The 26,774-nt window shown below is 38.1% G+C and overlaps 1 protein-coding gene across 3 annotated transcripts in view; it reads right to left on the bottom strand.

Moving 5' to 3' along the window:
* The window catches only part of sec31b (SEC31 homolog B, COPII coat complex component), a 71,072-nt gene that overhangs the window by 9,649 nt on the left and 34,649 nt on the right, over window positions 1-26,774 (bottom strand). The window contains exons 16-23 of one of the 3 annotated variants that reach the window (XM_069885703.1): window positions 24,273-24,399; window positions 22,356-22,501; window positions 21,605-21,778; window positions 19,592-19,777; window positions 17,815-17,980; window positions 14,894-15,286; window positions 10,716-10,754; window positions 5,028-5,086 (exon numbers count right to left, since the gene is read on the bottom strand). In XM_069885703.1, the coding sequence (XP_069741804.1) occupies window positions 5,028-5,086; window positions 10,716-10,754; window positions 14,894-15,286; window positions 17,815-17,980; window positions 19,592-19,777; window positions 21,605-21,778; window positions 22,356-22,501; window positions 24,273-24,399 (1,290 nt within the window). The remainder of the gene's footprint in view (window positions 1-5,027; window positions 5,087-10,715; window positions 10,755-14,893; window positions 15,287-17,814; window positions 17,981-19,591; window positions 19,778-21,604; window positions 21,779-22,355; window positions 22,502-24,272; window positions 24,400-26,774) is intronic. The other 2 variants (XM_069885704.1, XM_069885706.1) reach the window with 2 other exon arrangements.

Raw genomic sequence — 26,774 nt, forward strand, 5'->3', positions numbered from 1 at the left:
TAGATCAAGGGCCAGTGTAATTTCTGTGTTTGACAGGAGAATGGCTACATTACTGAACTAGTGATCCAGAACTTCGGATTGATTATCCAGAGACTACAACCTCAAAGGGGTCTCAAAGAGATGTGATAAATCAAATGCAGCTTTAAAAGGGAAATACAAAAAAAACCCAATACCATCAGTATAATATCCATAAAATAAATTTACAGTCCTTACGGTGACATCAGTCTTGCATTATCAGTCTGACTTTCAACTTCACTCATTTGGGTTGTTAGCCTGTAGGATTACAGGTTTGTAACATTCTTGCCTGAGTCAAAAAATTCTGGATTATATTGATTCATTCTAGAATTGCAAGCAATAAAATCTAGTCAGCCACTCTGGGAGTGCAAGGCTATTGGAGTTTCTGTCCTTTCATGTCCTTTCAAGCAGGTATGAAATATTTTGTGGGTCAGGGCATTAACCTTGATATTTTCACCAATATTTATTCCTCAACTAACAAAAAAAAGTAACAGAAGACTGATCTTTATCATTTTCCCCTTTGTGGAAGACTCTACCATATTCTGCACATTACAATACTCCTGTGCCAAACTTGCATAGGCTCATCATGCAGGTGGACCAGCTGGGAGGCCACGAAGAATCTGGAGTCTGCATATCAAGGTATTGCTTTTCACTTCATAAACAAATCATCCATCCTACCCTACCAGTGTTGGTCCGTGGCCTCAGAACTGCAGTGAAGCAAGTCATGCTTATCAATCATCATCTTGGGATCATGTTCTACCATTCCAATAATTTGATGTGTGAAATATTTTATTTTGTAAAGGACATAGGATTGTGGAATGTCACGGTCGTGAAATGTATTTCACAAAAATAGCAAATCAATACCCTTGGCCACAAAGAGTAGAGAGCTGTACTGGGGGCTGCATTAAAAGTGGAGGTCATGAGTACAAGCCCCACACATAACTTTCAACCTAATCTACCAGATTGGTGCAGTACTACATCAACTGCTTTGAAGATTAAACATTTTCACTTCCACCCCTTTTACTTACAGCATGATGTAAAAGATATTACCAGTACTACTTGAAAAGTTTGTAAGTGTCGTGCCGCAGCCATACACTGTGGAATTATCTGACGCTCATATCAGGCTGTTAAATGCCATAGGGATTTTATGCAAGACCCCATTCAGAGCCTTGTGGCTCGACTTCAGAAGCTTTGGGTCAGCCAGATGGATGCTCTTGATTCAGGTAAGGCAATTTCGGATGAGTGGCAATCAGAGGTGGTCAGTTCATAGTGAATTGTGGACCTAAAAGATCTAAATTCTTTCTTTCCTTGCCAATGAAACAGCTCCGTCACTCCTTTTACTTTTCTTTTAAGCTCTGCTTGCACTGTGCACACATGACTCTTGTCAAAAAACATCAAGATTATGAGAGGCAAAGAAAGAGTGGACAGCAAGCACCTATTTTCCAAGGCAAGAGTAGCAAACACCAGAGGATGTCTTTACAAAGTGGAAAGTTTGGGGGAGATATCAGAGGAAAGTTTAAAAAAAATACACAGAGAGTAGAGAGTGCCTGGATTGCATTACTGGAGTAGTGACGGAGGCCAGTACAAAAGCCAGTGCACTTCACCACTGCTACACCACCATGAAGAACGACAAACGAGACATCCCATGATCAGAATTCGGCAAGTCTGATTATCTGGCTGTACTTCTACTCTTGGCATACAAGCAGAGACTGACCACAGCGTCAGTGGTGAAAACAGTGAAAGTATGGTCGAGGGAGGCAGAGGAGCTGGACCATATTCAAGAACTCATCTTCGAACGTGAATGAATAGGCCAAGGCTGTCACCAACTTCATCAAGATCTACATGGATGAGTGTGGGACTATGCATACATACCAGGAGTACCCCAACCAGAAGCCACGGCTGAATCAAAAGATTAGCATCCAGCAGAGGGCAAGATTGAAGGCGTTTAAGGCTGGTGATCCAGATCATCACAGGAAGTCCAGGTATAAGCTGCTGAGGCCATCAAAGCAACAAAGAGACAATTCCAAAGGAAGCTAGAGACAGTCAGATACTCACCAGCTCTGGCAGGGATTGCAGATCATTACATCCTACAAGGCGAGGCCAAACACCATGAATGGCTGTGATGCTTCACGATCCAATGATGTGAACACCTTTTATGTTTCTTTGAGAAGGAGAACTCAACAGTGCCATCGAGAATCTCTGCAAAGTCTGAGGACCCTGTGATATCTGTCTCTGAGGCCAATGTCTGAATATCCTTCAAGGCATCAGTCCCCGTCGGCGTTCCTGGAAGGGTACTGAAAACCTGTGCCAACCAGCTAGCCTGAGTGTTTACGGGCTTTTTCAATCTCTCATTGCTGCAGATGCTTCAAAGGGGCCTCAATCCAAGAAGAGCAGAGCGGGCTCGGCCAGTAACACTTGCATCTACTGTGATGAAATGTTTAAGAAGTTGGTCATGGCCAGAATTAACTCGCAACTAACTGGACCCACTGCAATTCATCTACCATCACAATCTCTCAACAGCAGATGCAATATCACTGGCTCTCCACTCAGCTCTGGACCACCTCGACTACAGAAACATGTACATCAGGCTTCGTCGCCGACAGCTCAGCTTTCAACGACATCTGCCCTCAGTGCTGGTCAACAAGCTCCAAAACCTGAGCCTCTGTAGCCCCCTCTGGAACTGCAACTTTGAAGATCTGGCCTGGAGGCTCCATGTCGATGCAATCACAAAGGCGGCTTGCTCGCAGCTACTTCGTGAGGAGTTTGAGGAGGTTTGGTATGGCACCAAAACCCTTGCAAATTTTTTCAGGTGTCCTGATTGGTTGCAACAGAGGTGCCAATGGACAGGACAAGAAAAGAAGTTGGGAACTCAGCCAGCTCATCACAGGCATAATTTTCCTCTCCATTGAGGACATTTACAAGAGGCGGTGTCTTAAGAAAGCCACTCTATTGTCAAGGACCCTCACCACCCAGGCCATGCCCTCTTCACAATGCTACCATCGGGAAGGAGGTACAGGAGCCTGAAGACGAGCACACTGCAGCACAAGGAAAGCTTCTTCCCTGCACCCATCAGATTTCTGAATGGACAATGAACTACCTCACTTTCTCTTATATTTGCACATTTATTTTTAAATGTAATTTATAGCAAGACTGGCACTCTAATGCAGCAAAACAATGAATTTTGTGACTTGTTCATGTCAATGAATTCTGGTTCTTATAGACAGGCATATGGATACAAGGAATGGTGTGCAGTAGGGAAGGTTTAGTTTGTTGAGTAAGTTTCTATCAGTTGGCCAAAGGGGTATAATGTTCGATGTTCTATTCTTGACCTGAGATTTAGGTCCCAAGAGATGCTTGCATATGAGATTCCATAATTAGGCATCACATAGTAAATCATACTTGGAGACTGCTATGATTACAGATAACGACTGCTTATAAAAGTACACTGGAAGACTTGAAAAAAATATGAAAAAATGGCACACCAGATTGAAGAACTAAGTCTATTTTCCCATGTATTAAAAATTAATGTACAGAAGCTGTCTCTCAACAAATTACATCACAGAACGTTTATGGTCAATCATACTGTTCCACTGTACAGAAATACGATCAGCCCATTCCTACTGTTTCATTAAAGTCATGGAATCATATGGTAGAGAAACAGATGCTTTGGCCCACAGCATTCATTTCAGCCATCAATTATCCATCCGCACTGATCCCATTTATCACTCCACATGGGACCTGGTCCAAAATGTTGCGCCCATGGAGATCCAAAGTGAGTGGGCAAGTTGGATCCAAAACTTGTATGGTGATGGGAGGCAGACGGCAACAGAAGGCTTTTGTGATTGGGAGCTTACGGGGACCAGTGTTGGCATGATAACAGCTTGTCATATCCATCAATATTTGGATATGAATGGAGGTGACATGGTTTGTAAACCTGCGAGTGACTAAAAAATTAGTGGTGCTGTAAACGGGCAGAACAAAGGCAGATGAAATTCTGTAAGTGCAAGGAAATGCACCCCGGAAACCCAATAAAGGTACGACATATACATTGAATGGTATGACCCTTTGGCGTAATCTTCACTCTGCTACCATCGGGAAGGAGGTAGAGGAGCATGAAGATGAGCACTCGTCGGCACAAGGACAGTTTCTTCCCCTCGGCCATAGATTTCTGGACAATGAATCACAGACACTACCTCACTTTCCCTTATTTTTGCACTAATTTATTTATCTTTAAATGTAATATTTTGCAATATTTGCACATTTTTTGAGACAGGTTTCACTTTTCACACTCAATGCCTGCTTGGAGCTTTCCTTGCAGGCTGCATTGCATTTACAAACTTTTAAGCCCAGCCTTGTCAAATAATCGTTGGTCAAAACAAAAACCTATTACTTTAGTTAACCCAATGGCCAACGCATAAAAGTTTACAGGCCCAATGTTGGAAAATGGGATTTGTATAGAGCAGTGGCATAGTTGCTCTACGATTAGTAAGGGATTAAAGTGGTATGTGAGTGGAAAGAAAAGGTTTGAAAATTACTATTTTAATCGTACCCAACTGACTCGTTTTGTGTATGGTTTCATAACTCCAAATCAAATGGGCCAATGCGATTTTTCTCAATCAAAATATTTCAGTAACAATTGGGTCTAGAGCAGCAGTTCTCAATCTCCACCACCCCCCCCCCCCCGCCCCCACTCACGTACCACTTTAAGTAATCACAGAGCATCCTATGGCATAGGGATTACTTAAGGTGGTATGTGAGTGGAAAGAAAAAGTTTGAAGACCACTGGTATAGATGGTCATCATGGATACAGAGGCTGAAGATCCTGTTGCTGCACTGTATTTCTGAATGAAATTACTTTGGTTCCTGCTTTCACAGAGAATTCACTCTACCCTCACTACCAGCAATTGGATTGGCCATTTAATTCATTGGTTCTAATTGAAATAATAAACCACAAAAATCAATATTATCATGATCTTTATATTCTCAGCTACATGTTAACAAGTATGACTTACCATTTTCTTTCTTTGCCCTGCCCGCACAGCTGGAGGATCATTCCATCCATCCTGGAAACCTATGAAAAGTAAGTAATATGAAGCAACGTTTCCACAAAAGGTATTGTGATTAAAAAGTAAAACACAAAAGTCTCCAGACACTGTGGTTTAAGTAAAAAGAATTCTGGAGAAACTCAGGTCAAACAGTGTACTTTATAATGCAAAGGTAAAGATAACATAACCAATGTTTCAGGCTTGAACTCTTAATCAAGGTATGAAAAATTGTAGACAAACGCCCGAACAAAATGGTGATGGGTAGCAGCACAGACCCAAAGGCAGGGGTCTACATCAGTGACAGGGATCTCCAGTGGCCAGCCATTTTAATTCCGCACCCCTTTCTCATGCTGACATGTCCGTCCATGGTCTCATGTACTGACCAACCAAAACAACCCGTAAATTGGAGGAGCAACATTCGATTTTCCGTCTGGGCACTCTCCAACTGGATGGCATTGACATTGACTTCTCCAGTTTCTGCTAGCCTACTCTCTGTTCTCCTTCCTTTCTCTTCTTTCCTCCAGTTCTCCATCCCCTTACCTCTCCATTCAAAGTCAGGCCTCTTCCCCCACTTGCTGGTGTGCTCTCCCTCCCTTATTCACCTATTACCTCCTTCCTGAGGGACTATACTCCTCATCCCACCCCCAACATTTTGTTCTGGCACCTGCCTAATTTTTTTTAATATCTAAATGAAGGGCTGAACCCTGAAACGTTGATTATGTATCTTTATTTTTGGTCAATAAAGTACACTGTTTGGCCTGCTGAGTTTCTCCAGCATTGTGTTTTTACTATTGTGACAAAAAGATGTTTTCACTGCAAAGGTACAATCATTTGAGATGTTACAGCAAGCCTAGAAGCAGCATGGTTATCTTATTCATAAAAAGCCAACAAATTAAAGCTTTTAATGCTCACAGTCAAGTTTCCTTGTTATTGGCACCAGGAGTTCCTTGGTATAATCTACCTCTGAAGGAATTTTTGTTTAGTATTTGGCTGACCATAAACAGTATAATTAAGGCTTCCTAACATTGCTGCAAGACTTCCAATACATTGTCTGATTAATAATCTTGAGATAAACCTAAAAAATAATTTTATAATTAATCATAAAAATTTTACAAGGTGATTATGGTATTGTGTTAGTTACAAAGAAATTTAAAAGAAAAATGCAATTATCAAAAACTATTTGCACAAAACCCATCTTATTCACCAATGAAGCAAACTGAAAGGATCATTGAGGTCAGTCATCCAAAAGAGACAAAGATATTTTCATAAATAATCCATTGATCAATTTTCCTCATTAGTTTGCATTGACCTGCTGTAATTGTGTTAATTTTGTACATGGAATCTAATGGTAATTTATTGAAACCTTGGAACAAAATTCATCAAAACATTAATATTGGGAGGGAGGCATTAATATTGGATGCAGTCCTGCACTGTCTATTCCCTTTATGCTTAATGTCTGGATCAAGTCTCTACAAGGATTGACTTGACACCCTGAGGCATTAGTTGGGGCACAACGATCTGATGTCTTGTTTCAAATGTGATTGGTGCCTTACAAGTCTCCACCAGCGAAACAGATGAAAACCCGTGCCTCCCAATTATACCCAATTGATCTACAACCCCGGTACGTTTTTTGACGGTAGAAGGAAACCGGAATCCCTGGAAGAAACCCATACAGATGTGGGGAGAACGTACGAATTCCTTTCAGTCAGTGCAGTATTCAAACCCAAGTAGCTGGCTCTGTAACAGTGCTGCGCTAACTGCTATGCTAACAGTGGTGTCCAGTGATCAATGAGGTCTACAGGGATTAATGAGGTCAGAAAGGAGAATGGAACCATGACTATCACCCATTAATCCACACCCAATTTTTGTTTAGGGGATTACTACCTTTTGGTAGTTTTTTTTTGGGGGGGGGGGGGAATTTAAAAAAAAAAAATTTTCTTAGTTTTAATTTTGTGATTTTTTTTATTGGAGAGTCGAGATACGTTGATTTGAATTTTTATATAAAGATATTATTAGTATTTAGTAATAATAGTAGATATGTCGAAGTTGAGGTTTGCTACTTTTAATGTTTGAGGATTAAATAGTACGATTAAACGTATGCGAGTCTTGACGTATATTAAGAAAATGAAAATTGATAGTGCCTTTTTACAGGAAACACATTTGAATGTGAAGGAAAGTGTGAAATTAAAAAGGGATTGGGTTGGGCATGTATATTTTTCTTCATTTAATTCTAAAGCTAAAGGTGTAGCAATTTTGATACATAAAAATTTATCTTTTGAATTACAATCAATGGAAGAAAAGGCAGGATGTATTCTTAAATTGAATTGTAAGATTTTTAGTGAATTTTGGACTTTACTTAATATTTATGCTCCAAATGCAGATGATGAAGTATTTATTTCGGATGCATTTTTATGTTTGGGTCAAGCTAATGATAATATTTTATTTGGTGGTGATTTTAATTGTGTTTTGGAACCTTTTTAGATAAATCTCCGAAAAAAGTTAAAAAATCCAAGATGGCAATCCAGGTCCGAGCGTTGATGAAAGATCTTAATTTAGTAGATATTTGGAGATGTCTTAATCTGACAGAGAAAGATTTTTCCTTTTATTCATCTAGACATGAATAATTTTCAAGGATTGACTTCTTTTTAGTATCGGCACATTTACAAGGGAAAATACAACAAGCAGAATATAAAAGTAGGGTGATTTCAGATCATTCTCTGTTATATTTTACATATGAAACCTGAGAAAATTCAAATAGCTTATCGTTGGAGATTTAATACAATGTTGTTAAAAAATACGGAATTTATCGATTTTTTGAAAAAACAAATTAATTTTTATGAAAGAAAAATTCTAAATCTGTTCAAAGTAAGTTTGTATTATGGGATGCTATGAAAGCCTATTTGAGAGGAAAAATAATTAGTTATACCTCTAAAATAAGAAAAGAATCGATTAAATCAGTCTTGAATTAGAGAAACAGATCGATGAGTTAGAAAAGGAATTTCAGAAAGATGCTACAGAAGATCAGAAAATAGAATTATCTAGACTGAAAATGAAATATACCATACAATCTTATCAATTTGAATGTGTGATTAATAGGACTAAACAATAGTATTACGAATGGGGAGAGAAAGCAGACAAGGTATTGGCGTGGCAATTAAAGAAAGAATAGATATCGAGGACTATTAATGCTGTTAGACGAAATTCTCTTATTACTTATAAACCTCGTGAGATTAATGATGAATTTTATTCATTTTATAAAAAGTTATATATATATATATATATATATATATATGAAGGAAAACAGGAAATTGGATCGATTGATTTTTTTTAATCACAGTTGAATTTAACCGTGTCTGCCTGTCCCGCATCGGACTTGTCAGCCAGAAATGAGCCTGCAGCTGACGTGGACATTACCCCTCCATAAATCTTCGTCCATGAAGCCAAGCCAAAGAAGAAGAAGGATTGGTGTATTTAACAAATCCAGCTCAGTCACTTTTGCATTTGAAGGAATGTTTAATACAATATGGATGTCTTTCTGGATATAAAGTTAATTGGGGAAAAAAGTGAAATATTACCGGTAAGTGAAGGAGATTATTCAGTTTATAAGAATATTATTAATTTGAAGTGGACTGATCGAATTAAATATCTGGGTATAATTTTGAATGTTAATTATCAATCTTTATATAAATTAAATTATGCTCCATTAATGAAAAACATTAAAACTGATTTGATTAAATGGAAAGATTTACCTATTAATTTAATGGGAAGGATAAATACAATTAAGATATCTTTCTGCGTATACAATATTTGTTTCAATCTATTCTGTATTTACTTGATAATTTTTTTTCGAGATTTAAATAAAATGGTTAGGGAGTTTTTATGGAGGGGTAAATTTTTGAGAGTAGCTTTGAATAAATTAACTTGGAATTATGAGTTAAGGGGATTACGTTTACCACATTTTCAAAATTATTATGAGGCAGCCCAACTTGAATTTATTAGTTCATTGATGGATTTGGTACACCCTCCTAGTTGGGCTAAAATTGAGATGGCAAGTATTTCTGAATTTGAAATACATAAATTTTTGTTTAGGTGGAATACGAATTTGTTACAACAATATAATGTGCCTATACTAAAACATTTAATGAAGTTATGGATAAAGAAAAGTAAAATGATAGGTTCTAGGGGTAAATTATTGGCTTTGACTCTGTTGTATAATAATCAACTTATTCCTTTTTCAATACATAATCAAAGTTTATTGCATTGGAGATTTAAAGGTGTGAACAATGTGGGAGATTGTTTTAAAGAGGGTAAGTTTTTATCTTTTAATCAGATGAGGGAAGATTTTGGTATTGATAAGAATTCTTTATTTCTTTATTATCAAATTCGATCTTTGGTAAAATATATGTTTGGTCAAGATATGATTTTACCTAAAATGACTAAATTTGAGACTTTTCTTATGAAGGTACCAGAGAAGGGTTATATTTCATTTATGTATCAAATATTACAGGATGGTATGGATAAAAAGGGTTGGGATAGATCTAAAATTAAATGGGAAGCGGATATTGGTTTTACTTTTTCTGAAGAGGATTGGTTAGATATTTGTTATGATAGCGTAATTAGATTGTTAAATGCACATTATGCAATGATTAATTATAATTTTTTACATCAATTATATTTGACACCTGAAAAATTAAAAAAAAAAGGTTTTAATGAATCAGATTTGTGTTTTAGATGCGGTGATACGGTTGGAACTTTTTTTCATGCTGTTTGGTCATGTATACATATACAATCTTTTTGGAAGAAAATTCAATCGTTTTTAGAATATCTGTATAAGATTAAAATAGTTCTAGATCCAACAGTATTTTTATTGGGTAGTTTGCAACCCCTGAAAGGCTTGGGATTAGTTAAGTTTCAGCTTGCTTTTGTATATTTAGCTTTATCCGTAGCGAAAAAATGTATTGCTAGTACGTGGAAAGATACAAATATGATTGATATTAATAGATGGCATGAGATGAAATATTGTTTAATAATGGAAAAAATTACACATTTTGCAAGATAATTTTTAATTAATAAGTGGTTGTTATACTCAGAATATTTACATTTCAATTTATATTGATTAGATTTTAATATGTACATTTAACTTTTTAAAAATATTCTTTCTTTTTTCTTTTTTTATGGCTCTTCTTAGGAGAGTTGGCTGAAGGGGGAGGGGAGATCATTTCTTTTCTTTTTTTATATATTAAAAAATGTTAATGTTCATGTTTAATTGCTGTATATGTCATATATTATTTGTTTTTTGAACAAATAAATAAAGTTTTAAAAAATCTATCACCCATTAAATGGACTAGCGCAAAATAATGCACAAAGCACTGCTCAAACTGTTAGTTGCAAAAGCAACTCTCAAATAAGTCTCAAAAATACTTTGATCGAGCTTTTAAAAGCATGCAAATCTGAAAGGAACATCAGTGTTCTTCACATTCTGTGCAATATTGATTGATCTTTAAATTATACTTCAGAACCCTTTCTATCTGAATTGGACTATACACCTGTGCAATTTGAAGAGACTCAAGCCATGAAAAACACCAGCATTTCAACAGAAAAGCCATTAACTCAAGGCTACTTAACAAGACAGGGCTCTTGTTATTATCCTTTCACCTGATATGTAATGTCGATTTTGTAGCCATGGAAGGAATCCTGAAAAATCAAAGAATATGGGAAGGTTCTATGGATATTCTCGATATCACTCAGTACAGTACATGCTGCTGGACATACAATTTTCCCAACGAGATATGCATGAACAATCATTCTACAGATATTTAATATATAGTCCCTATAAGGTGATAGCTTGCTTTACAATCCTTGTAACATGCTGCCAAAAGCACTCCACAAGTTATCACTCTTTTACCATCATGCCACTGTTACTTCAAGTCGAACCGACACTTACATTGCAAAATTAGACAGAACATATACATCAAACCAAGGGAAATAAATAGAAGCTTGCAGTCAGGACCAGAAGTCTAAACTTGGCATAAATACTCTCAACAGAGAAACTTGTTAGCAAGTTACAACAATGAACAAATATCATCAGATCAGCCATGATCTCAATGAATGGTGGAGCAAGCTCAATGGGCCGAATGCCCTCCTCCTATTTCTTACATTCCTGGAAAATGATTATGACCACGAATTCAGATATGGAAGTGCTAGAATTTCTACTTCAGGCAGATTTGGCTGTGCAGGGCAATTTAAACCATGTTACTGCATTTCCTTTTAACTTTGTCTATTTGTCTTTAAAAGGCTGAATCCATTACACACCTTCCACATTAATCCAAATAGCAGCCCACACAAGTTTCCTTTTCAATAACTATAAAGCCTACAAACTGGTATATTGTGAGCTCTATACAGATTAAGTATGTTCATATTAAATATAAATGATTGCATAAAATTTGGAGGCAACATGAATTAAAGACAATATGAATATTATAAGAACAGAGCAGGAACTGAGGAATAGGTAAGGACTAATAAGAGACTCTTATCAATTAATACATATGCTGGTGACTGCAAATCCTTCATAAATAAAAGGGCATAAATACTCTCATGGTCATTAATAGGAAATGACTAGTTTTACTAACAACTGTCACAAATTTGTATTTTTTAAAAATGTGTACGTGTGATCCAATAATCTGTAAACAATCTTGCGAGTTACCAATAAAGACATTCCCATCAATAGATGGTACATCTTATACTTAGAGTATGGCCTGTTGCAAAATTCTACTCATCTCAATAGAATATAGAGAGATGGAGAGATGGCTTGGTAAACTATACACAAGAACAGGAATACAAGCCTTCAGCAATATGTGATAACATTTTTAATGTTATCGTAACAACTTAAGATTAGTTCTCAAAGTGCAAAATGTCATTGGAATTCGAAGAGAGTGGTGCACCATTTTAAACATTCTGCATAATACTTTTGGGGCCAGATAATGAGCAATGAAATAGTTATTTTTAGTTCAAATCTCAACCTTTTTTCAGCTATGGCCCTCTTTGAGCCTATGGCTCAAAGTCCTTCCATGTGAAGCAATTAAGATGGTTTCTTCTGTATTTCTCTCTTACTGACTACATAAAAATTGGCCCTCTTAAAAGAGCTGTGATTTCCCCAGGGAGGGGGCCCATACGGCCGCCATTTAGAATGGCTGCTCTAAAGCAATTCAATTACCTCCCAGCACAGATCTATCCTAAAATAATGCCGTGTGGGTCCTTTGGCCAAGATATTCAGAGGTAGCCATGGATCTCTGAAGTCTGAGTTGCGAGAAGAACCTTGCATCCTGTTATGATGAGATCCTGGATGAAATAAAAGGTTCCGGCTCAGAGAACAAAACCAAATCTAAGGCCTCTTTGGAGTTCACTGGCAGACCATCCCAAAGTAGACCCAAGTACTGAAAAGGGGAGGGGAGTGGGCATAGTGACAGGAGGGGAATTCAGAGGCAGAGTACATCAGGTTTGTGTGGACAGTGAGCAAACTTTCCAAACAAAAATAGGAGGCTGGACACGCTCTTTAACATGCAGTTATTTGAGTGAACTCATCTACACATGCTCAGGACTGCCCCAGAAATGCCAAAGAAGTATTAAAATAATCCCAGCACCCCCCCCCACCATTTTTTAAAAATAGATTTTGTGTCCACAGAATGGCAAGTTCATTGAAGAAAGGAACAGTAATAGCAGCCTCACAGCTTTTCTCTAATGAGAAAACAAACAAGCATTATTGAAACAAAATCCTTAAAGAGAATTGCAAAATGGACGTCAATGTAAACGGAGGAACAATGATAAAATACAAATTAGTAACATTATCGATTTATTCATCAAAATTCCCCAGCAACACAGATCATTTTGACCCAATGAGTTCATGCTGGTATTTTGGGCAATCCAGTTCCTCACTAATTTTTCCTGAAACCCATTCTTCCTTCAAATTCTATCTGCACATGAGGGGAAATTGACCTGCACATTCATTGGGCTGTTCCTAGATGACTTGTCGTGATTCATGCCGATGCAATAGCCAAGAAAGCACATCAGCACCTCCACTTCCTTGGAAGCCTGAAGAAATTTGACTTGTCACCTGTATCTCCTAATTACTTCTACAGGTGTATCATTAAAAAAACACCCTGTTAGACGAAACTATACCCCAAGCTACAGAATGCTGCAGAGGGTCATGAACACGGCTCGAGTCATCACATCTGTCCCCGTCCATTCCATTAAAACTTTCGCTGCCCTAGAAAAGCAGCAAACATACTAGAAGACTTTTCCTACCCTGGACACATACTCTTCATCCCCTCCTGTTAGGAAGAGGATTCACGGTATGAGATCGCACACCACCATACAGTTTCTTTCCTGACATTATCAGACTCTTGAATGAACCTCAGAATAGTAAAATTATGTTGCCATTACTCCCAACTGTGTCTGACTTGTACTATGTATGGATGTTTAACTGGACTGCTCACAAAAATAAAAGCTCTTGGTACATGTGACAATAAACCTTGAAATGGAATGTTGGTGAGGGATTAAATTTAGGAGGGGGAGGTTATGCTGCAATTGTACAAAGTCTTGGTGAGGCTGCATCTGGAGTACTAAGTGCAGTTCTGGTCTCCTTATTTGAGAATGGAAGTACTGGCTTTGTAGGTGGTTCGTCAGGCTGATTCCAAGGACGAAGGAGCTAGCCTACGAGGAGATATTGAGCCGAATGGGACTATACGCGATTGAATTTAGAATTAGAGGGGATTTTATCAAAACATAAAATTATGAAAGGCATAGACAGAGTTATTCCCATTGGTTGGGGAGACGAGAACTAGTGGACATAACCTCAAGATACAGGGTATCATATTCGATTTAGGACAGAGATGAGAAGGAACTGCTTTTCCCAGAGGGTGGTGAATCTGTGCCCATTGAAGCAGTGGAGGCGACCTCAGTAAATATATTTAAGACAATGTCGGATATATATTTAAAAGGCAAATAGGTGGAGATGAGCCAATCATGATCACATTGAACGGGGGAGCAGGCTAGACAGGCCAGATGGCCGACTCCTGCTCTGATTTCTTATGTTTTTATGTAATTTTATACAATATTAAAACAAAACTTTAGAATTTTCCTATTGAGAGATTAACTTGACAACCAACATGTTTTTTTCCATCACCTTGCAACATAGTTATCAATTGATATGCAGGAAGCAAGTCTTCCTATCTCAGAAGAATGGGATTGGGAGCAAGGTGACTGGTTCTAATTAATTTCCTCAACAAGCCAAAATTGAGGAATACAAGCAATGAAGATGCTGAAATCTTGAGCCAATAATGAGAAGCTGGAGGGATTCAGCAGGTCTGGCAGCATCCATGGAGAAAAAAAAAACCCAGGTGCCAAAGAATTAGCTAATGAAAATATTGTTGTAGCTGGGAAACTGAAAGGAAACCAAAAAATGCTGGTAATGCTCAGACGATCTATCAAGTGGGAAAATCAGAATGATCAGGTCAATTTCCTATCATAAGAACTGGGAAGTTCATTAGCTCCCATCCGAAACATTAACAACTGCTCTCTCATAGTTGGTGTAAACACAAAGTATTAGCAACATTTGATGTTCTTCCTTGAGCATCGAATTGTGTAATACAATGTGAATCAAAACTCAAAATCAAAATTTGTTTGACCTAGAGTAGTCAAGATTTTCATGTTTATTTTTAACTATGTGTGAATGGATGGAAGCACACCACACACACCTGTTCTTGGGAAACATGGTCAGTCAAAGCATGCCATTAAACCATGCAGTCACCTTGCGATAAGAGTTAGCGACAGAATACCTGTTGGAGGAGGAGGAACAGCTGCAGCCATGAATGGTTTGGAAGAAGGAGCTCCTGGGCCACCTGTTCCAGAGGGATGGGGAAAGGTAGGGTGAATGCCAGGTAGAGATGTAGGAGGGTGAACCTGATGCTGGGGGTGTCCTGGATAAGCTGGCAAAGGTCCAGGCTGTGTACATGATGGCAGAGTGCTTGAGGGTTGATAAGATGGCACAGAAGCAGGGGCCATTAACAATGGTCCTGACATTGTTGCACTCGGCATTGTGGGGCCACTTAATGAAGCTGGAGGTGGACAAGGGCCAGTCAACCCTGAACCTGGCACTGTATGCTGAAGAGGATAGGTTGGCAGTCCACTTGGAAGTTTTGGCTGTCCATAATTCTGGTACTGGGAAAAGACTATGGAAAAAAGAGAATTAATCTAAATTATACGACAATACAACACATTTTCAAATAAAACATAAACAAAATACCTTTTTCCTTTCCTGTTATCCAGCTCTTTGCAACAATAGCCTTCAACTAAAATTTCATCAAAATATACAGCCTTACCAAGATGAAAACTTCAAACAGCAGAACATTTCTATTTATACAATCAAAAATACTGAAAATTTTAAACTGAAATCTCACTGAGCCACCAAATCTACTGGAGATCTGCAGTTGAGAAAACACTTTATGAAGGTTGAGTTCTCTTTCCCAATCATTTTTAAACTTTTCAAAAGTCCCAGAATTTATTTTTGTAATTATATTATATAATTTAGATATCACACCTTTTGGAGGGAATTTTGAATATAGTATATCCTCTAAAACAGTCGTAGTCTCCCGATTGGGAAAAGAGGGTAAAGTCGAAACTAAGAAACTCCTAATCTGCAAATATCGAAAGAAATGAGATCGAGGTAAATCATATTTCATGGATAATAGTTCAAATGACATGAAAGAGTTATCCAAGAATAAATCCGAAAAGCATGTTATACCTTTAACTTTCCAGAGTAAATAAGCTTGATCAATTAGAGAGGGATGAAAAAGGAAATTTAGTACAATAGGAGTTTCCAAGATAAAATGACTTAGGCCAAAAAATCTCCGGAATTGAAACCATATACGTAGTGTATGTTTAGCCATTGGATTATCAATTTGTTTATATAATTTAGTAAGAGTAAAAGGGAGAGCAGCTCCCTAATGAAAATTGGAATAAAATTCTGCGACTGATAAACTCTTCTTCTCTATGTGCAAAACATTCACTAATACAGTTTAAAGTTGTTCATAGAGCTCATATGTCTAAAGATAAACTCCATCGCTTTTATTCTCATATCGATCCTATATGTGATAAATGTCAATTGGAAATAGCTTCCCTTACACATATGTTTTGGTCCTGTCCCTCTTTACAGAATTATTGGAAGGAAATTTTTTCCATTATATCTACTGTTTTGAATATTGATTTACAACCACATCCCATTACTGCAATTTTTGGATTACCTATGATAGATTTGACTTATTTATCTCTTCCTGCGGATCGTATGATTGCTTTTCTTACACTAATGGCTAGAAGATCTATACTATTAAATTGGAAAGAGGTAAATCCTCCCACTGTTTTCCAATGGTTTACCCAAACTATACTATGTTTAAATTTAGAGAAAATTAGAAACTCTGTCTATGAATCCCCTTCTAAGTTTGAGTTAACCTGGCGACCATTTATTCAATATTTTCATTTGTGGTGAGTTGATCTGGCTCTGTTTTCTTTCTATGATTATGTATGATAATTGGGCTGTAAGATGAGATCGGAGTGATCGGCGTGGTTTAGCTATATCTGTAGGTTTTTTTTTAAAGTTTTTTTTAATTCAGATTTGTTTTTTCTTCTTTTTTGGGGTTTTTTTTTCTCTTTTTTCATATATTGTTATTAATTATATCTTTTTTTAGAGATAGTTCACACCCTAAACTGATCAAAAATTTTTTTTATGATATATTTTTATTCTGTAATATTATTGATTAATATCTCTGTATTAATTCATTACTTACTATGTATTTTTTTTATATCTCTTTGAACTGTATGTGTTTATAAATTATAATAATAATAAAAAGATTGAAAAAGAAAGAGAAAAACACTTTAAATTGACTGGAACACAAGAGTCCTGGATGAAGTGGTGTGGTAGACACCGTGGTGTGGTAGACACCAGACTTTCATTTTATATTCAAATCCAGCCCATAACGATGGGACAGAAGCATTACCTGTGGACCAGTGGACATTAACGTTGTCTCTGTGGATATGGTTCAAAATCAAACATTTATCCAGAGAACGGCAGGTTGATTAATTGTCATTTGCTAATTTTGGGGTTGATATGAGTTGATCATACTTGCTGTGCATCTGAGACTCATTACAAATATTAATAACAAAATTATAAATGCTTTGATCATATAATACATATATGATTTCACATGCAGGAGGGTTTATATCTGAATTAATTTATTAAATATTAAAATGTACTCGATGCCTGAAGAGGGCATGCAAAATCATTGAGGACCCCTTCCACCCCACACACAGCATCTTTCAGCTGCTCTGATACAGGAGGATCAGAGCCAGCACCACCAGGCTGAAGAAGAACAGCTTCTTCCCACGGGCAGTGAGGATGTTGAACAACCAAAGGAACTCCTCACACGAACTATCCAAGACTCTTATATTCATGAAACAATTTTTAAAAAATATTTCTATCAATGAAATACTTATCCACATATGTATTATTTGTTATGTGTTATGTCCTATTGTATGTATGTGTGTTTTGTACCGAGAACTGGAGAACACTGTTTCATCAGGTTGTACTTGTGCAATCAGAAGAAAATAAACTTGACGATGACTTCTCTTTGAACATCCTTGACATATTTTCCTATGACAGAGAAAGTGGTGAATTAGCTCTATAAAAGCAAATCAAATCGATTACCTGGTGGAGCCACTGTGATAGGATGATGTGGATAGGTGGGGTGCGTTGCTCCCGGCTTGATATTGGTGGTGCTTGCAGGAATGCCTTGAGCAGAGGTAGCAAGTGGAGGTGCTACTGGGAGAGGCTGTGGAGTGAATACCGTTGGAGCTGATTGACGGACTTGGGGCTGAGAACAAAAGGAGAAGGAGACAAAAATTGGTATATTATATGGGGAACTGAATGAAGCGACAAATCTCACAAATAATTACATTAATTCTTATTGTACTCAAAATAGCCTTGATTGCACACTTCAATTTCAAAATATTCTAATAATTTTAAAACACAGAACATCCAAAGGAGCAAAGTAACAGCATTTATATATAGGTGGAATACGATGGATTATAAATTTGGACAAATACAATTGTGCAGTTGGGTACAAATGTAGAGAACGTTGAGAATGTTGGACATATGGTAGCACAGCCTGAGCCACTGGTGTGGACTCATGGTAGCAGTGATGCAGCGCTCCCACAGGGTCCAGCCACCCAGTCGGCTGCCATCAGCTCTGAAGGGGCTTTGAACGGCCCGTTGTGGGGGACAACGGTGGTTTTAGTTGAAATCCCGTGACCGCTGGTCTACATCCAAGGTGCCTATTAATCGGCAGTCGCCACGAGGGGGTGCAGACTCCAGGGAAGTGGAGGATTGGAACAGGGCACCAGGGGATGGGAAGATCACGTCCCGTCTGAGAAGAAGTGGAGGAGATGACCTGCAGGGATGGTGACCACAGTGCTGGACCAGTGAGGGGTCTTTGAGGCTGAGGAACCAGTGCAAGCGGAGGGCTGATGGCAACTCGAGGCGAGGAACCGCGGAAGCTGGAGACTGCTGTCTGGAGACACATGCTGAACCATGGACTGCTGGAGACTGGCTCGAACTGGCTGGAGGTGTACCAGGTATCGGAACCAGGATGAGAGGTGCCAAGGGCATTGAAGGGTTTCTGACCACGCCAGAGGTTTGGATCTGAAGCTCGGGTTGTCAATGGATTGAACTGTACTCTTTGTGGCTGTGCGGAAGCGCTGGAGGCGAATCTACGGAAACCCGGTGACTCTGGTGGGGGGATTTCTTTTGCTTCTCTCTCTAAGTCTGACAGTAAGAGACGCTTAGGCAATTCCTGCTGGTGGCGAATCTGTCTGCCTTGCAGCAGGCAAAAAAAATTTCACGTAATGTGACACTGTTTTATTGCTATGATAATAAATTGAATCTTGAATCTCTACCAATAAGGTACACAAGCTGGTTCTAGAGACCCAATGATAAACTAGTCATATACTAAAAGGCATCAAGGCCTGCATACAACTAATTTCCTGTAAAAATAGACTAAATAGTTCAGATGATTTTTTTTTAGTATTCCAGTGAATTAAAGGACAAAATATTGAAATACGTATGCCTTATTGCACTAGGGTGGTGCGGTTAGTGCATTGCTGTTACAGTGGCAGCAATCAGGACCAGGGTTCGAATCCTGCACTGTCGATAAGGAGTTTGTATTGGTCTCCTCGTGTTTGTGAGGCTTTCCTCCAGAGAATTTGGTTTACCAGGGGTTGGGCAGCTTATGCTCGTGGCCAAAATGGCCTGTTGTATGTCTAAATTTTTAAAATTTACACGCGATGCAAAAAGTAGTTTGAAAATATGTAAAACCCAGAGAAAAACATACACAGCAGAGCAACACAGTCTCAGAACAAAGATTCAAAGACATGCACACAGAATGGGGAGAAAATAAATGATGCTGAGACTATGCAGTGCTACCTACCTGCTGGGATGGTTGCTGGATTGTTCGTTGAGGTGGCGTTCGACGAGCTGGAGTGGCGGCAGGAGAAGGGGCTGTTTGTGGTCTTCTTGCCAAAACCCGATGAAATGGGAAAGGAGGAGGCTGTTGGCCCACCATAGTTTCACCTTGAGCATGGAATAGCCTGTCTCGCAGCTGGAGTATCGCAAACTAGAAGAGGCAACGGTTCTCTTCAGGTAAAAGATATTGCATCAAGAATATAGTCATGAGTAACAGAAAGGTAAAATAACTGTTAAGCAGCAAGGTCTGCAGACGCTGTGATTGAAGTGCAATACACACAAGTGCAGGAGAAACTCAGCAGGTCACGCAGCATTTATAAGTAGAAAAGGGTCACCAACTTTTTCATCCCGAGTCCTTTGTCAAGTTATGAGCAAAAAGCAGGCAGGCGCAATTCTAAATGACCTATTACCAGAAGTAATTGCTTTATAACAACATGGGTAAAAAGCCAGCGAGCCTCAGCTGACTCTGAGATCAACGTTGGAACCAATTCTCTTACATTTGTTGTTTTATTGTCAGTATAGTAATGAATATTCGCATTCTGTCCATCCTCAGTTGCCATACCCTTTCAATTTTATCAGTAAAAACAGAGAATATTGTGACAATAATCTTTTCTCCCACCTCACAACTACAGTTAAAATAATGTCAAGGCACAAATGAAAATTGCTTTAGAAAACAATTTTCATTTTTCCTATTCTGAAGAAAAAGATAAACTGCAGTTTTAACATAAAATTTTGATTCATAAGAGCTAGACTGGTTCAGTTATTCCTATTTCTTTCCTTTTTCCCCAGATGAGGCAAATAGATGCACTTCATTCCAATTTAGCCCTAAATGTGCATTTTTAAAATGATATAGGTATGTATAGGTGAATGTCTACAAGTTGTAACTTCACACTTTGTACAATGTTACAGAAGTAATGTATCTTTTTAAATAGGTTTCAGTGCAACTGATTGGATATAAACTTGAAGCCATTCATCAACTTGCACAAAAATGTCATCTAACATCAGTTCTTTTTGACCTGTAATTGGGAGCTTTCTCTTTCTTGGCCGGGCATTTCTCAGCACTTTGATGAAGCATCGAAAGAAAAATCCTATTCTGGGGACCATCTGATCTGGAGAAACCAAAGCATGGAGCTACACTTCAAATGTCTTCTGAATAAGCAGCACTTGAAGATGATCCGTTAATAAATACATTCAGCTTCTCCAGTTGGTTTCCCATTTATTTACATCAAGGGTAAAGCATGTAACAAAAAAGAAAAACTGCGGCCAAAGGAGGAATGTGTTATCTGAACATAAAAGTTAAAAGCAGAGATGGGTGGGTGACTGGTGGGAAACACTCCAAACAAATTCTGTTTATAATGAGGACTATCCATGTTTTATAATTCAAATGAAAATGTGAAGTCAACAAATGCTTAAAAACCAGAGTAGTTTTTAAACAGTTTATTATTAAAGGAGGAAATTCAAGCCATTGTATGATTCAGTCATCTATACCTCCATAACAGTGAACTGAGGTGTTCAAGAACAAAACTATTTCAGCTCAGCCTGTCTCCTTGCTGAACGTTAAGAGGGATCACTACACTTTGGCTTTGGTTTGAATGATCAGGACATGAAATCACAGAAAAGACTTGTAGGTGAACAGCCACCAGCAACATGGTCCAATCTGTGGCCTGGATAGTGGGCCCACAACATTCAGCACATTTGTTGTTCAACTGCTGAATGAATAAACTGGTTTGAATTTATGAACCAGTTTAAAATCTAACCCCTAATTAAGATGACCCAAACGTCTTCAATCCATAACATTTACGTATTTATTTACATACCCAACATTCTTTTTCATGCTGAGGAGGTTTACACTGTAAATGCCCAGGTAGGATCTGCATCTCTATAAAACCTGAATGTAGGAATGATCGGTACTGGTAGAAAAAGCTACATGATCTTTTTTGCGTTATGTTACAAATAGAAAAATAAGGCAAAGCCAAACCTGTTCTGAAGAAGAAGGGAGGTAACTCATGGCTGCTTCCAAATTTCCTTGAGCAGCCAATAAATTAGCATACTGCGTAAGTTTCTTCGCAAAGACTGGGCCTTCTGCAGCCTTGTCTGTGCCCTGGAGTAACTCAATCGCCTTCTGCAGGATCATAATCTTTTCTACAAGGTCCTAATAAAAGAGACATGACTGACAATGTAAAGTGTTGATTGCTGTGCTCACTGTAATACTGCATTTCTTTTCACAAATGCCCTGAATATAAGCAATCAAATGCATGAACAAAGGGTTCCTTACCATTTTCTAGGAAAATCTTATTATATTCACAAAGACTTTTGCATTCCCAAGTGTGGAAGGTCTCAATTTTTATGGCGAGTATCAATGGTAATACTAGTGGAGCATTTTCAAAACACAGAAACCCTTGATGTTACATCATAAATCTAATCACCTTCAGGAGCATCAATGTGTGAGATAATTCAATGTCAAGTAAGAGTGAAAACGTGAGAGAGAGAGCAGGAATGAGGGTGGGAAAGAGTGAAAAAGCAAAGCAGGATTGAGGGGAGCAACAGAAAGGAGGCAGGGTCTAAAAAATGAGGGAAAGATGACTCGAATGAAGAAGAAAGAACGAACCTTCTGCCAGTGTTCATTTTTTAAAAAATTCTCTGCAGTTAAATCAATCCTTCTAGAAACTGCAAATAATGCATGTCAAACACTATCATAGCAACAGGGAGATTTAAGCACATGCTCCTACCTCTAGTGCAAGAGGGGATGAGCTTTCGTGAGTCTTCACCCAACACTCCACCAGCTTTTCAATATTTCCAGAACAGATGTAACAAAGGCATGCCTGCATGCACAATCTCCCATTGTTCTCCACCTCTAGCCGGGATCCAAGAGTATCTGCAGAAAAAGACCGCAAAGGATCTACAGGTTAAAAAAGAAGCATTTTTTTTGGAAAATATTTAATCTTAATCATGACTATGCAGATTAAAAACATTTTTTGGTGAAGATAGATAAGAATTTATTGCATATAAACAACTAAAAAGATGCATCCGTGGAAAGAGAGATAGAGTTATGGTTTTAGGTCATCCTTTGCCCAAGCAGTGAAAGAAGGAAGCAAATTAGTCGTAAGTGGCAAAGAGGACGAAGAAGGAATGGATTGGATAAGGGAGTATTGCTAAGTCCAGGGTTAGTATGGGGATACAGTGTAGACAAAGTCGATAGATTAATGAATGTAGTTATCACATTTTATTTTATCAATATACTTCCAGATCTATCTTATGATTATCTTAGCGATACAGGCCAGAAAGATCCAGGATTTAATAAGATGTTTGCACCTCCCTTCTGGATTGGAATATCAGCCAAGATTTTTGTGTGCAAGTATCTGCAGTTGAACAAACCAAAAACCTGCCTCTCCCAACTGAGCCATGCCTGACATCTAGTGGAATATAATGGATATTAAGTCAACTCAATAGTGCATGGTAAAAAGTCTGCAGACGTTGCGACTGAAGTGATTCCCAACAATGCTAAGAGACTCAGCAAGTCAAACAGCGTACTTTAAGTTGCAAAGATAAAGATACATAACCAATGTTTTGGGCCGGAGGCCTTCAGCAAGTTATTAAAAAAAATTATAAGTGAATGCTAAAATGTAATTCCTGTCAAAACTATATTCTCCTATTCCATGCAGACAACAGTATTACATTTGCTGAACAACATTAAACACATTCTTTAATAACTAGAATCATACTCATGGAAGTGCTGTTCACATTATTGTAAAATAATTGTGATTCAGTTGGATATTGCATTAATCTCAGGAGCTGCTGGGTCAAAAAGCCAGGAGGATTCTTGGTTCAATCCTTGCTCTATGTTGTCAGTTGACCTCCACCCAAGTACCAAGACAATAAAATTGATTCTAGTACTAATTAAAGACAGGGCAAATCAGTCATTGGTTGTCTCTAAATGCTACCCAATTTACACGGGCGTTTTATCTGCTTTAGGCTCATCAGGAGCGGATTCTCATAATTTACAACTGCAGTCGAATCATCTGCATAACATTAACTAGAAACATCACACGAAAATAATGATGACCTCCTTGACCCTATAATATCAATTGGGGCGGGGAGAGCGGGGGCTATGGGGTCAGGGCCGCTGTCATTGCCCAGCATCACGAGAGAGTAGCCATCTCTCCATCATCTTCTCCCGAGTGTTAACTTTTAATCATGATCCTAGGACCGCATGTAGTTCCTTTATTAATAATGTACTGCATTATTATGTTTAAGATGTTTTAGTGTTTAATATGCATATAAAGGTAAAATATATACTATATACTAAGATAAACATTTGACTAACTGACACTAAATGATGACCATATGTACCTGTCCTGACTTGCATACAAACCTGAATTAAAGACAGACCCAGGTTACAGAACTCGTTTTTAACCTGGAGACTGCCTGTCTATCAATGATATACACTCAGAGTCTATGCAAATATTTGTGTGTGTTGGTTTTTGTGTTTAAAAAAAGAAAAATCGAAGCACAATGTACATCTGAATAACGTGTACACAGTTGTCTTTGATGCTCGATAAATATATTTTGAAAAAGATGAAACCAATTTTATAAAGAAGATAGCAGTAAAGAAATATAAGAAAAAAAAGTATAAGTAGTGAACCTACCACACAGTGAGGGGAACACTTCTGGCTTAGCGTAAGTCAAAAGAGCAGCTAAAGCTTCCTTCCAATTGTCCAGATTACACGATTCTACAATATCCCTCCAATTGTGGGTGACTACAGAAGACACAAGCTACAAAAAGAAGTTATTCAACTTTGTTTTTCCTTTACTGCTATGATAGATTCCATTAAGACAATATTTAGCAGTGTACTCAAGACTTATGAAATCCAGTAAAACCCCCTGGTATCCAGCACCTATGGGGATTAGTAGATGCCAGATAAGTGTATTTTCCAGTTGCTTAAACTTACTTTTACAATGCCTAACTAATACACCTGCATTAAGAATAAACAGTTTAAAAGGCAAAAATACTGTACTTACACTGATCTTCACTTGCTTGAAAATAAACTTTAAAGCATTTTACTTTATTTTCAGTCACAGTCTTTGAAAACATTTAATCGCCGCTGCATCTGCAGGCTTCTCCGCCTCAACAGAGCTGCCAGAAAGGTGAACAATAACATTATAGATAATTAATCGTCACCCCACCCGAGGCACTCTTACCAAGCAGGGATAAGGAGACATTTTAAGAAAGTCACCCCAATGGCGAATAGTATCCACCAGCTCTTCAACGAGCAAAGCCTGACCAAGGCCCTCCATTGGCTGAATATTTGCTCCCATCTTCACCAAAGCTTTACTTGTTACTTCAGAGAACACTTACTTTTACAATTTTAAACTTACGTGTTTTTAAACTATTATTTTAAACTTATTTGGTTTTTAAAAAAATTATTTTCCTCAGTTTTTTTCTGTGGGTTTCTTAAGGCTGCTGGTTGCATGAATTCTGGATACCAAGAGGTTTTACTGTATTTCCTTACTGGTCAGATTCAATTGCAAAATCTGCAGTCACCTACTCCATCAGTGAAGAGACAATATTAAAAACAGGTCCATAAGTCAATTTGTGAAGAAGTAATTGATGTACAATACTAACTAAAATTAATTCTATCAGTTTCAGGTTAAAATTCAATATACCTTTGCTCTGGAACAATTATTTTCTTTTCAATCACTGTTGATTGTGGAGAAAATGTGGGTAACCACATGAGGCAATATAATGTTAGATGTGAATCAACTATATCTGAATGGTGACAAACTAAGAACCGGGTGTTGTGTCGTGGTGCATCAGTCATTGAAGGGTGGAATGCAGGTACAGCAGGCAGTGAAGAAATGATGGCCTTTATTGTGAGAAGTTTTAAATATACAAGTAAGTTGTATAGGTCCTTGGTGAGAACACACCTTAAGTATTGTGTACAGTTTTGGTCTTCTAATCTGAGAACTTTCTTGCTTTTGAGGACATGCAGTGAAGGTTAACCAGACTGAATCCTGACATATGAAAAAAGATGACCATTCACTGGCACTTGAAAGCAGGAATTAACCAGCAATTTACTGGTTCAGCTACCAGTGTGAATGCTCCCAAATCGGTATGGGGAGTCCAAATCGACCCAGCACTTAACTGCCTAGAGAGGTTGTATCAGAGACTATCTGGTTCGACCCGGTATGTTGGGTTCCATTAGTGATGCATTGATGACATTCTTGCATGCATGTGACATGGGGGTGGGGAAGAAGAGGGCAGGCAGGTAATGTTGAATTTTTCTGATATATCATTAATCAAAAAAAGATAATGGTGGTGAATGGGACGACTGAGGAAATCTCCAAATATATTAACAGGAATCATTAAAGATGGCCTGTTTTAAAAGAGGGTTGCCTATAGGCTCAGAGACACTAGGTCTGCCAGATTGTGAAAGCACAAAGATTTGATACTAGATTGTGAGGGAGCTGGTCTGTGGGTTTGTCCTCAATTTGAACAGTCGGAAGCCCACGGCAGTACATTTTCCCATGCTCTTTTGTAAATTGTGTGCGTATGCTTTACTAAATTGTGCGTGTATTTTCCCATGCTCTTTTACAAACTGCATGCGTGTTTTATTAAATTGTGCGTGTACTTTCCCACACTCTTTTAAACATTGTGTGCATGTTTTTTTTAATTGTGCACATTATTTCTCCATGCGCTTTCATAAATTGTGCGTGTATGTTTTATGGCTAAATTGATCAATGGGAATGGGGAGAAAGCAGGAATAAGATACTGAAGTTGCATGATCAGTGATAATCGTATTGAATGAGGGTGCAGGCTTGAAGGGCTGAATGCCCTACTTCTGCAACTATTTTCTATATCCTCTCCAAATCAGTGTTAATCATTTCCAATCCTGACTCTGAATAGGTCACCCTGTTCCAGTCCTTCACTTCAACCGTAAACCTCATCTGTCATTATCCACCACCTAGACCAAACCACAGTGTGGACACAATGGCACGTAAATATCAACACAAATGTTTGTGCTAAAATGACTTTATCTCGGTTTACTGACAGGTCCTAGCAGCTGAAAGAGACTTGTGCGCCAAAAGCTTCAGAAGAATTAAAATTCAGTTTGAAAGAGGTAAAGTACATCGTATTCCACAGATTGCTT

Source organism: Narcine bancroftii, chromosome 6 (genome assembly GCF_036971445.1).
Source record: "Narcine bancroftii isolate sNarBan1 chromosome 6, sNarBan1.hap1, whole genome shotgun sequence".
In the NCBI taxonomy this organism is placed as follows: Eukaryota; Metazoa; Chordata; class Chondrichthyes; order Torpediniformes; family Narcinidae; genus Narcine; species Narcine bancroftii.